This window comes from Hyperoodon ampullatus (assembly GCF_949752795.1).
Source record: "Hyperoodon ampullatus genome assembly, chromosome: 5".
Classification (NCBI taxonomy): Eukaryota; Metazoa; Chordata; class Mammalia; order Artiodactyla; family Ziphiidae; genus Hyperoodon; species Hyperoodon ampullatus.
The window spans coordinates 29,877,051-29,889,808 of record NC_136918.1 but is presented as its reverse complement, the minus strand read 5'-3'; the positions used below and the strand labels follow the sequence as shown (position 1 = coordinate 29,889,808).

The 12,758-nt window shown below is 51.2% G+C and overlaps 1 protein-coding gene across 2 annotated transcripts in view; it reads right to left on the bottom strand.

Annotated features, from left to right (window-relative positions):
* TBC1D5 (TBC1 domain family member 5) overlaps window positions 1-12,758 on the bottom strand; it is a gene marked incomplete at both ends in the record, with an annotated part of 358,820 nt that overhangs the window by 444 nt on the left and 345,618 nt on the right. For both annotated transcript variants that reach the window (XM_079704730.1, XM_079704731.1), the window contains 2 exons: window positions 4,961-5,095; window positions 5,901-5,980. In XM_079704730.1, coding sequence (XP_079560856.1) covers window positions 4,961-5,095; window positions 5,901-5,980 — 215 coding nt within the window. The remainder of the gene's footprint in view (window positions 1-4,960; window positions 5,096-5,900; window positions 5,981-12,758) is intronic.

Genomic DNA, 12,758 nt, shown 5'->3' with positions numbered 1-12,758 from the left:
GGCCCGCGGCCCCGCCCCGCTCATTACCCTCCTCCTGGGGCGCCAGCTTGCCCATGTGAGGGGGCGTGGGGTGAGGACAGCGTGTCCGTCCCCGCCCCCGCCCTCGGGTGTGGCCGCCACGCGGTGAGTGACACGCCCAGATGGTTATGAGGCCACAGGCTGGCTCCCCAGTGCGCCCCCCACCCCCATCTGCAGGGATGCTACTACCGCCTGCAGTGGGGCTGCAGGGGGCGCCCAATGTGCTCCATCTCCTCCTCACATCTCACAGCCGCTCATCCTGGCTGAGCGCGCCGGGGGTCTCCCGGGACAATGCGGGGGGCTGGGGGCTTCTACAGACACAGAAACGCGGAATGGTCCTTTGCAAAAAGTATAGAGACGCAATGGCTTTACTCTACAATTATTTTCCTTTCTTTCTGAGTCATTATGTGTTTTGTTTTTAACGAAAGCAGCTGACATCCAAGGACACCGGTCAAGGTTTTGGGTTACGATCAGAGAAGCTCCTGCCAGCCCTGGGATGGAAGTAAAGCCACAGTCTAACCAGGGATGTTGCAGCCTGGCAGGAAGAGCCCTTGCCCACGGCCAACTAAGCCAATGCAGTGGCCACACCTGCTGCCTGCCCCGCCCGCCTGCTCTCCCCGAGGGGTGGGGGGAATTGGGGCAGGGCCTGAAGTCTAAGGAGGGGTACAGAGCCCCTTGGCTGGAAGGCCCCCCGGGGAACTCTGGCTCCAGCATGGCCAAGACTACCTTTGGGCTATGGGCAGAGCCTGGATAGAGAGTCAGCAACACTCCTCAGGGAATCTGGGTGTGACTGACAGGCCCCCTCTGAATTTCATGTTCTCCTGAGTGACATGTGGGCCAGTGGCTAAATAATGGCTCAGGTGTCTCCCCCTCTGACAATTTGCCTACTTTTAAGAGATTTAATCGGAGAACAGGAACAGAATGGCATTAAAGATCCCAGTGCTGAGACACAGCAGGCCTCAAGGTTCTTCAGCTCAAGTTGTAAAGCTGTTTATAGCCTGTCAACACAGCAATTCTTACAAAACGGAAGAGACATGCAGCACATGGCCCTGCAGTAGAAGGGTACGTGATTCCTAATGGCACTAGGGCAGTTTGGTGAGACAGATGGCCCTTTCTCATCCCATTACTGCCCTCTGTGAGGTGGTCGGGGCCAGGGGGCCTCAGGGGAGGGTGTCCCCCCCATGTCCATGCCCGCGGGTGCACGTCAGACCTTGGCTTTGGCCTCCCACCTCCAGACTGCAGATGCTTTGTTCATGTGACTGCTGTGCTGAGCTATAAGCCGCGAGAACCTTGACCTCCCACCCCACTCAGGAGCTTATCTGAGGTTGACAACAGAGTGAGCAAGGACAGTCCTATTTTCAGAGTGGTGTCTCTACCACAGAAATGCCAAGATAACCTATCCGCCTTTAGCATACAGTGAGGACATGGGCAGGACTTGAAGAGGAGAAACACCCGTAACGTGTTTTAGCCTGTGGCTAGAAGGAAAGATGGTTCCTACCATCACTAATTATCTGGCTTGTTTCTGGAAAAGCAGTGGAGTCAAGTTATAAACGGTGAGTGACACCGCCCTCCTCCCAGTTTCCGGATACAGCCATGACTGGCCCAGACAAGGCGCGTTAGAACTGCCAGGGCTTCTGCAACCATCTTTTCTTCTTACCCCACTGCACCATTATCTTACGAACCAAGAACTGAAGCCCAGGTCAGAGGCCTGGAGACTTGGCCGACGTCACAAGCAGATGAAAAGACCCCATTCTTCTGGATTCCCACCTAGAATTTTTTTCTAGACCCAAGTAAGCTTTCTTTCTGGATTTCCACAGCAATCTCAGCTACTACCTGGTGCCGTTTCTATCCTTTACAGAAACTTTGTAATTTCCTAGGTCGGTCTTCTCTTTCTGCCAAACACAGGCATGTGTCACACAATATAAAAAGTTTCTCAACATGTCAGGCAGTCCTGCCTACAGCTGGCCAGGATGGCCACCTTCCCGGCCCTGCCACCCCACCACTCCTGTTGCTCAGCTTGATTTAGGATCGCAGTGGAAGCAGGTGCTGTTCAACAGGAATGTTCCACGCTGATGAAATGTCCCCTCTCTGTGCTGTCCAGGCAGGTAGCCCTACTCACATGAGGATACTGAGCACTGGAGAGGTACCTAGTGTGACTGAGGAACTGAATTAACTTTGAATTCTCTTTGATCCTGATGAATTTAAATTGAATTTTAAGTAGACACCTGTGGCTAGTGGCTACTGCATTAGCGCCCCGCAGTTCTGGAGCACAGATAAAAATATGGGACCAAAGACCAGTGAGGCAGGTGATACGGGCTGATGGACTGATGAATCAAGGGTCCTCCAAGTCCCTCCTTCTGCTGTGGTAGATTTGAGTGAAGTTCATCCAAAACCTCCCAAAGATTCACAAAGGAGTGTGTGAAGGACAGACTGCAGAAGGGAGGCACAGAATGAGGCTCTTTTCACCCCACAGAATACAATTTCCAGGACGTCCCTGGTGGCGCCATGGTTAAGAATCCGCCTGCCAGTGCAGGGGACACGGGTTCGATCCCTGGTCCAGGAAGATCCCACATGCCGCGGAGCAACTAAGCCCGTGCGCCACAACTACTGAGCCTGCGCCCTAGAGCCCGTGAGCCACAACTACTGAGCCTGTGTGCCACAACTACCGAAGCCCGCACGCCTGGAGCCCATGCTCCGCAACAAGAGAAGCCACTGCAATGAGAAGCCCGTACACCACAACGAAAAGTAGCCCCCTCTTGCCACAACTAGAGAAAGCCTGTGCGCAGCAATGAAGACCCAACACAGCCAAAAATAAACTAATTTAAAAAGAGGAAAAAAGAATACAGTTTCCCCTCTGCTGTTGGCAGAGCTCGAGAGAAGATGTGTAATCAGAGGGAAAGAACAGCCACATCTCCACCAGCTTCCCAGGGGGGAGTGGGGTGCGTGCACTGCCACAAAGGAAGCGCCCTTGTAGTCCCTGGTGGGGAGGGGCACTGGCAGGGGGACAGGGCCCTCTGCTCCAAGGTGGGGTGAGCCCAGTTCTCTGCGGGAACGAGGGCCTATCACACTGCATCGCCCTTTCCCGGCTCACGGCCAGCTCATGTGGAGGCTGCACTGGGTCTGTCGGGGCTGCGCTGGCAACTGGTAGGTTCTTACAGATCTGAAAACTGGGAAGGACGATTACAAAGTATACTCAAGAAGTTTTCAATTAGAAAATTTGTTAGTGTTCTTCACAGCTCTTTTTCTGTAGTATTTTTAGACATTCAACTAAAAAAAAAATCACGCTAAATTTTAAAATAAAATTGTCGAATAAAATGGTCGGGGGTGGGCCTAAGCTCAATAATATGTGAATAAATAAATAATTATTGAAAATTAAACATCTGGGCATGGAAGGGGAATCTGGAGGAACTAATCGAGGTAAGCTTGCAATGTTACTGTTGGATTCATGTGGCTTTAAAATGCAGACTCAAAATGCTCTCTGAAAATTCCCTTCTAAAGCTGGATGAAACGGACCACACACGGTTCTCTTCTGGAAGAGTACTCTTAAAACTGAAAAAGTCCCATTCTAAAATGTCACTTTGCTTCTTTAAAATCACAAAACATAATTTACAAGCATCTGGATGCTAGTTTTTGAGAAAGTAACTTAGATGAGAGCTAATGGGAGATTTTCAAGATGAAACTCTGCACACCATTTTAAAAAGAATATTATTAGGAATGTTTAGTCCCATCAGATCACACGCTGGGAGGCAGCGTGGTGGAGCTGGAAGCTGACTGAACTGGGACATGGGTTCAGAAAACAATTCCTCACTGGTAAACCGAGCAGGTGTTTCTTCGATCCTTCCTAACTGGAAAATTCTGGGATTCTATGTTAGAACAAATTACACACCATGTTGACACCCAAGAGCGCAGGTCAGCAAATGACAGCTCGTGGACCAAATCCAGCCTGTGGCCTGTTTTTGTGTGGCTCTCAGGCTGAGAATGGCTTATGTATACATATATACTTTTTAAATTTTTATTTTATATTGGCGTATACTTGATTAGCAATTTGTGTTAGTTTCAGGTGTATAGCAAAGTGATTCAGTTATACATATACATGTATCTATTCTTTTTCAAATTCTTTTCCCATTTAGGTTATTATAGAATATTGAGTAGAGTTCCCTGTGCTACACAGGAGGCCCTTGTTGGTTATCTATTTTATATATAGTCGTGTGTATGTGTTAATCCCAGACTCCTAATTGATCCCTCTCCCCCAACCTTCTTCCCTCAGTAACCATAAGTTTGTTCTCCAAGTCTGTGAGTCTGTTTCTGTTTTGTAAATTTTAAAGGGCTGTAGAAACAAGCAAGCTAGCACACCAAATACAAAAACAGATTTGTGACAGAGAGCACATGTGGGAAAATCCTAAAATATTTACTCTCTGGCCATTTACAGAAAAAAATTGCTGACCTATGTGGCTTAGAGGATGGACATTGAGAAGTCCTTCCCCATGAAGGCCAAAGAGGTTCTAGGCCAGTGAAGTACACTCAAGACAGCGTTAGGAAAGCACAGATAGTACTTCTTGTGCTAAAGGGGAATGGAGGCATCGGCTGAAGGCAACTGACCAATAACTGAGGCAGAGATCCAGCTTTCTAACACTGCACGGTGGGACTGGCAGGAAGCTCAGGCCGAAGCTGCTGCATACAGGTGTGTAGGCTGTGCACTGCACAACTCCAGGAGACACTAGTCTACTCTGAAGGGCACTGCCCAGGGCACTGGAGTACACAACTTGCACAGCTATGTACATCACCCCTGGCTTAGGTCACTTGTATTGTACAGTTGAACTTCACACACGGTCACGTGACGTAGCTTTGGTGGGCTTGTATTATCCATAATGTGAATGTGTGTGCATCCCCCCCTCCCCTTCCGTCTCAGGCTAATGTGACAGTGTTCTCAGAGCGCCTGTACCTGCTTGGTGGCCCTGGGCAGGTGACCCTGGCCGCTGGAGCAGTAGTGGTCATCTGAGATGGTGATCTGCTCGTTCTCCTCGGCTTCCAGCTGGCTCTGGTTGAAACGCAGGGAACCTTTTAGAATGTCTTTGATCTGTTTTCAAAGAAGAAGAAAATCCATGAGAAAGATGAATGAGTTTGGTTTTAAATGTCAGCTAAACCTCGAATACATCTGAATCAGACTTGTCATTGACTGTTCTTTTAGAGTGTGGATATCAATTTATAACCATCAGAAAGAAAGAACAGGAGAAAAATCCAGCTCTATATCAAAACCACTGACTTACGAATGACCAAGGAAGACGTTACAGCCTGAATGGCCAGGTTCTCACAGGGGCAGATGGGCTGTCACGCCCTTGGTGGTTATCCTAGAGCAGGAAGCACCACGTGCCCTCACACCCGGCTCCACGGAACAGCCCTCGGCCTCTGAAGGGGCCCACCCCAGCTGAGGGCTAATAACGCAGGCCACGTCTCTTCACTGACATTTCTGTTCCATTCAGTCCTTCAAGGGTCGAGTCACTGTGGCCCTTGAGGGGCTGAGGCCTGTTACAGGAGGTGATCGTTTAGGCCTTGTGCTCCCAGGACATTCGTGATGAGTGACTGGACTTGAGCTGGACCACACACCCCACAGCAGCTTCGATGTGGAGCAAACAGAACAGCTTGGCTAAGAGGAAGGGGCAGGGGTGGGAAATGAGAAACCGGTCTGGGCTGCAGGCTGGTCAGACGTAACTGCTGGGCGGAGCAGGGCCCTGAGCAGGTAGAGTCAGGAGGGGTCTGTCTGGGAGGAGACGCAGGGCCAGGGGACACTGGCTCTGATGTCACGGTACCCGTGCCCTGGTGCCCTCCCCAACAGGCACTGCAAGGGTGGCCTGTGCGACACAAAGTCAGAGCAGCGGACATACCTGCTTTAGTCCCGCCAGGGAAACCAGAATTTGATCTTCTTTTTCCAAATTTTCTTGTAGTATCACTTCTTGAATATTTACTGAAAATAGAAGAATGACATTTTGTAACTAGTGCCCTGGGTGTAACTTATCTGCTGTCACACCATCACTTCAGACAAGCTGGGGAAGGCTTCTGCCAAGTTTCACAGCAACTCTTCCCACCAAGGACGCTCTGACCATCTAGAGATGGGGCGGGTGCCGGGCACGGCGCGGGGGCACCGAGCCTGTACACACAGCCTCCCCCGACATCCCACGGATGCGCTCTCACGGTGACAGACGTGTCTTACTCCTCCAGAGGGCCCAGGGCGCCCCTTGCTGACCTAGACGTGGTGAGCAGCGTCTGGGAGGAGGTGTTTCCGCTGGGCTTCCTACACTTCTCAGAGCTCAATGCTGTTACCTGACTCCTCTCGCTAAATAAAGACCAGGTCCTCCCAGGTGACGTACGTTAAAGACACCATCTTTAAAAAATGTAAACAGCACGGTATGTTGTCAATTCAACATAATGTTAAAAATAAAAGAACAAGCTCACGGAGTCAGCAACACTTAACCCAGGGTCTTCACAGGAACTGCTTCCCTATGCCCTGCAGGAGGCTTGGCCTCTGCTGGAGAGGCCTTCAGCCAGACCTGATCTGAGGACTCACCAAGCTGAGCTGCCCACCAAGGGCTTCAGCAAGCAGGGGACCTCGGCCTTCCCCACCGCACGCCTGAGGGAGGCACCCAGCCCTGCTGGGGACTGTGGCTTCCGAGGAGGGGATTCTCAGGGGAGCGCAGGAGTGGAAGCCCCCTCCCCAGCGCTACGCAGGAGACTGTGTTGGGGCGGTGGGGAATTGAAACACGTTTTTACAAAGATACCATCCGAGCACCACATTGAGAATCGCTGCAGTAAGCAGGCTCACCCTCCGTTAACACCTGCTTCCTTATTTCCTGGCCCTGCACAATACCCTACTTCCAAGGCCTCACAAGCCCCGTTCTCAGTCATTCACTGCGCCAAGCTGGCCCAGTCTCTGGGCGGGGCTCCTCTGCTCTGTGCCCGGCCCCTGAGGCCCGTGGCGGGAGAGGCGGGGCCGGCATCCTGCCTGCCCCGGGGCCTGGAGGCTCTGTCCCCAGAGCCCTGCCGACCGCTCCCCTCAGGGGTCCACCCTCGGCTCCCCTGCGGCCTCCTTGGAGCACAGCCAAGCGGCCCAGGCCACCCTCTGGTCTCCCCCACCAGCTCTTCTACTGCCTCGACAATAAGCCCTGTCACTCCCGACATTAGCACAGGAGTCTGCTGGCTTGTCTGTGGTCCATCACCGCCCGTAGGGTCTGGTTCAGGACTACACCCCCAGCCCTCAGCAGAATGGCTGGCGCATTTCAGGCGCACGGTAAGTACTGACTGACCGACCGACTGAACAAACATGGAAAAACATCCCTGGAACCTGCACCGCAGAGCACTGCTACCCTCACTACTTGCAAAGAGTAGTTCCAGCGAGGGGCAAGGCGAAGACTGGTGCTATCAACCTGAGTCCAGCCGGTTTATTAGAACCTTCGCTACGAATAAATCTACAGACCATACTGACAAGTTCTCGTACAGAAAGTAGCAGAAAAACAGCAGCCTTAACTTATTCAGAAAATGTGACTGCAGTTTCTGGCTAATAGAAAGGCCTGCTTCAAAGCAAGACAGCAAGATGAATGGGAATGGAATAATAGATATAATTAGAGAGCGAATGTTTCTGGTTTCCTTAAAAGCCTGTAACAATTTGTTCTCTCTCAATTAAAAAACAACAACAAAAAACCCACCATAAAATCCACTCAACATGACATTAACGACAACCAACTGCAGAAGACTGACCAGAGACAGTTCTGTAGGTCTTTGCGACGACTGAGAAGGGTTGCCTTTGTTTTCAGGACTGCTTGGCTTTTTCTTTTCTTTTTTTTTTTAACCATATAATTTTATTTATTTAAAATTCTGGAAAATTCAAAGTAATTTATGGTTACAGAAAGTAGGACAATGTATGCCTGGGGTCAGTGGGTTGGGGAGGGGTGAGAGGAGGAATTACCAAGGAGCACACTTAGGTCTAAGTTCTTGTCCATAAAACATGAACAGAATAGAAGTATACCACTTCCAGGATGGAAATGTAATAAGGCCTATTCATAACTCCTCCATTCTCTCTTGTCCCTTCTAGCTATCTGGAACGCATGACAACTCACTACCCCACCTATAGATGAAAACAAGGACCTGGAGGATAGTGTATCCCTGAATGGCCAAATGAAATAGAGGCTCAACGTTTACCTTGAACATTCCCTCAGACTATTATGTGGGAGGAAAGCCAACTTTAGTCTCCTTTAAGGCACTGAATTATTGTTGGATCTTTTTGTTAGAGTAGCCTAGCCTTATTGTATCAAATATTTATTGAATTTTAAATTTCAATGACATTTTTTAACTTGAGGAATTCTCTTTCAAATCTTCTAGGCATTTTTTTTTAATCAACATCTTTATTGGAGTATAATTGCTTTACAATGGTGTGTTAGCTTCTGCTTTATAACAAAGTGAATCAGTTTTAAGGCAGAGCTCGGGGCCCAGGGCTGCCTGGGCAGTTTGGCAGGGCGGTGGCCCTGCCCCACTGAGCCGCTAGGGGGCAGATCCCCAGCTCCGGCCGTGGAGGCGGAGGCAGCAGGGGAGAGCTCCCAGGCCCCGGGAGGAAGCTCAGCTAGCGGATGCAGGGGCACAGGGACAGCTGGAGGAAGCTCGGGGGGTTCTCCCGTCCAAGGAAGTAACAGAGGCCGCACCTGGCAAATCGGGGGCCAGGAAGACAGGCGATCTGTAGAGAGCAACTGTGATAGGTTATGTCCTGCCCTGCAGGACCTTGTCTCCTGTTGACCCTTGGAGAGTTTGCTGTGGAACATCGCACGGAGCCAAAGGGCTTGGCCAGACTGCCTGGTTCCTGTCTCCAACGTAGTGGTGGGACCCACAGTCGGCATCAGTAAGGACCACAGGCCTTGGCTGACAGGGCAGTCAGTGGCTCCAGTGGGGACAGAGGCCTAGAAAGATGCGGGAACAGAGACTTCCTTAGAGGCCGGCAAGGACCCGGAGGGCACTCAGAGGCCCTTCCTCAAATAACAGAGGGACACGTGAGACAGACCAGAATCCTGACGCCACCCGGGCAGGAAGAAGAGACAGAGTGGGGAAACGAACTGTGGGTCTTGGTCCAGACAAGGTGGTTAACTGGTAGGAACTCGAGTTGCCTCTAACTGGCAAGTGTTTAGGCCTCAGACGGCCGTTGGTGGGACTGGAACTTCAGAGCGAGATTTTTGCACACCCCAGTTTAAGTATATAGATTTACCCTCCCACTACAGACCTGAGGCCGTACCACATCACACTGGCCGTGCGGGCCGAAAATCCCATGAACCAAGAAGGCCTAGCCATGCTCTCGTGGACGCCCTGCTTTGCTGCGAGCCTCCCATGGCCCGTATACTCCAGAGGGGTAGTGGTGATGCCGGCAGGGCGGGCTGGGGAGGCTGCAGTAACGGAAACCCTGGTCCTTCAGGCCTAAGTGGGGATACGCTCCCTGTTACTCAAGGCCCCTCCCTTCCTGTGCTCTCCTTTGCGGAGACCCCAGCAGCCACAGCCTAGATCCTCACGGCCGCCGCACTGTCTCTCAGGTCTAAAGAGGTGGCGGGGCTGCTGGGGGGGCAACACCAACCCCACCCTCCAAACCCTCCTCACCGGCGGGTCCCAGAGGTTGCGGTGCGCCCTCCCTCGCCGCCAGCGGTGGTCACGTGGCACCGCGGTAGCCCAAGAGCTGTAAGGGAAGCCGGCGGAAGGAGCCTCTGGAAAGCTCCCCATGGGGACTGGCTCCGTCTGTGCCTTTGGGGCCTTTACGCTGCCCACTCGTGCTGCCTGAAAGACTGGCAGGAACCCTGCAGGTCACCTCGCAAGCACCTGGGTGAGGATCACCGCCCAGCGCTGTGGGCGTGGCCGGGAGGCGCCCGGGGCCCCAGCACACCGTGGAGCTGCCATACCTGCTCCCAGGGCCTGCCTCTGGGCTGCTTTGACTTAAGAAAAAAATAAATAACCTCCTGGTGTGTCTATTCTACTGTTTTGGGGGTTAATGTGAGCAGTGGCTGTAATCGTGTCAAAGGACTACAAACTGGGTGGTTTAAAACGAAAGAAATGTATTCTCGTTCCAGAGGTGCTAAGTCAAAGCCAAGGTGCCGGTGGGGCCTCGCTCCCTGCAGGCTGGAGAGAAGTGTTCTTTCCTGCCTCCTCCGGCTTCGTCTCAACTCGATGACACTTGTCAAGACCCTCTTTCCAAATACGGTCACATTCACGGGTTCCGGGTGAACGTGAATGGGGGGAATACTTCTCGACTCAGTACAGCAGCCACGCTGCCTACCTGTTGTAAGGCCAACTGGCCCGAGGCAGGGGAACGCAATCAGATTCACAGGTTGCATCAGACCGAAACTCTCCGGACCACCCAGTTCCAGAAACTGACCTGGAGACATTCCGGACCACCCAGTTCCAGGAACTGACCTGGGGGCTTTCCACCCGGCCCAGCCTTCCCGCCATTCGAGGGGCGGGACTAGCGGTCCCAAGACTGATGTAACCGGCACCAGATATTGCGACCACCAAATAAGGAATACCCTGCACCCTCCCAGATTCACCACACCGCTTTCCCTTCTTCCCCTATAAAATCTTGCCCAACCCTCGCCCGGGTGCGACTTCTCTGGCCCCTTTCTCTCGGACCAGTGAACCTCGCCCGGGAGCGCCCCCTAATAAAGCTCACTTGAAGCTTTCCTCTGTTTCGCGATGCCGTTTGTTAAGATCCGACCTTACACCTGTCACACAGGAGGATCAAAATCATCCAGTTCCTCTAATGAAAGGGGACCAAGGCCAAGGGCGCACCTGGGAGGACAGGAGCCCAGAGCCTTGGTGTCCTCAGCAGTGCACTCCCACCCAGCAGTTCTCCAGCCTGGCTTTTTTTTTTTTTTTTTTGTGGTACGCGGGCCTCTCACCGTTGTGGCCTCACCCGTTGTGGAGCACAGGCTCCGGACGCGCAGGCTCAGCGGCCATGGCTCACGGGCCCAGCCGCTCCGCGGCATGTGGGATCTTCCCGGACCGGGGCACGAACCCGTGTCCCCTGCATCGGCAGGCGGACTCTCAACCCCTGCACCACCAGGGAAGCCCAGCCTGGTTCTTTGGATTGGATCAAAGTTCACCTTTTTGAAGGTGATGAAAACCAGGAGATTCTCCCCTGAAAACCCACATAAAATGTTCACTTAATTTTAAGGCTAAACCTCTCCTGTAATCAACTGAGCTGACTAGCTGTGCAATCCAGGGTACAGAAATCCAAGTCAAAACAAAAGGGCACCTACAGAGGCTGCTAAATGTCCTGAGTACAAGAATTTTTATTTACCTCACAAAGTACTGACCGTGTAAATCCTTTGCCTAGCCACTTCCACTATAAACTGATTCAAGGCAGCATTTACAACCATTTTAGTAATATATAACGTCTCAGTCACAAATGCACTGCATGTAAAAATAGAAAAACATAATGATCTCTTTTCATACCTTATAATATTGAAGGCAGAAATGTGAAATGTTTAGTGCACATTTTTCCTTCTAGTAAGAGGCAGAATAATATAAATGATGATACAAAGGTCCTTTCTTTTTGTTTCTGTGTAGAAGGAAGATTATGTTCTATATAATCTCCTTCTATTTAAGCATTACCTATTACAGATGTTGGGGCACTGAAACTAAAGGGGAAAACCTCACAAAACTAAGTGCTTCTGTGGAAATTACACAAAAATCTCATCAACATCACAATCCCATGGGGTCTCCACTACTTTTAATGAAATGTCAATGCCGCAAAAATGGGTCTCTCTCTCTCTAAGGATAATGGAAATGGCACACGAACTACTTTTTCAATTTCCTAAAATTCTTTTCAATGCTATAATAAAAGTGTTTTCATCTATACGCCGGGTACAAAGATAACAGAAGCCTATATTCATTAAGAAGGGCAGGAAAAGGGGACAAAAGGAGAACTCACCTCTGTCTACAGAGGAGGTGAAACTGGGCAGGTCATTTAACATCCCTGTGCCTGAGGGGTAATAACAGACCCTTCCCCAGAGGATTAGTGTGAAGCATAAATAAACAGCACAGCACCCAGGCCACTGCAGAAGCTCAACACCCGGGAGCTTCCATGTCTACACAGCCACCTTACCTCATCTGACTATCCCAACAACCCTTCTGGATGAGGACCATCATCCTATCATAGAAATGGGAGCCCAGCTGAGAAATGCCAGGTCTGTTATGCGAGGTCCCATGACTGGACAGAGCTAGGATCAGATTCCGGATTGGCTGGACTCCTGAGCCCTCCTGACACACACACCATTTATGCACATGGCACTGATGGGGAAGCCGGAGATATGAAAAGGCACAGGATGGAGTCCTGGCAGCGACTTGACTGCCTTGAGATGCCAGTGCCCTTTATCTGGTGGTGGAACTGACCTAAGGGAGGTCAGCCAGTGGCAGGGAGTCACCTTTCACTTCTCCCAGAGAAGTGAACACCAATCACTTCTCCCAGAGCTTTCCAGAGCACTGGAGTGGTCATCCAACAGCCTGGACTTGGATGACCTTGGGCCATGATACTGATGCGGCTGTGTGTCACTAAACCTATCAGTAACACACGGGTAACACCCGTCTTGAAGGTTAGAGGAGATAATCGGAGTGGTCCACGTCTATCATGCTGCCTTGCTATGATTATTATTGCTTAGTATGTTGTTGTTTCTTTCCCCAGTTCCTTAAATACCCAGGTAAGTGGATTCTGCTCCCAGAGTTCT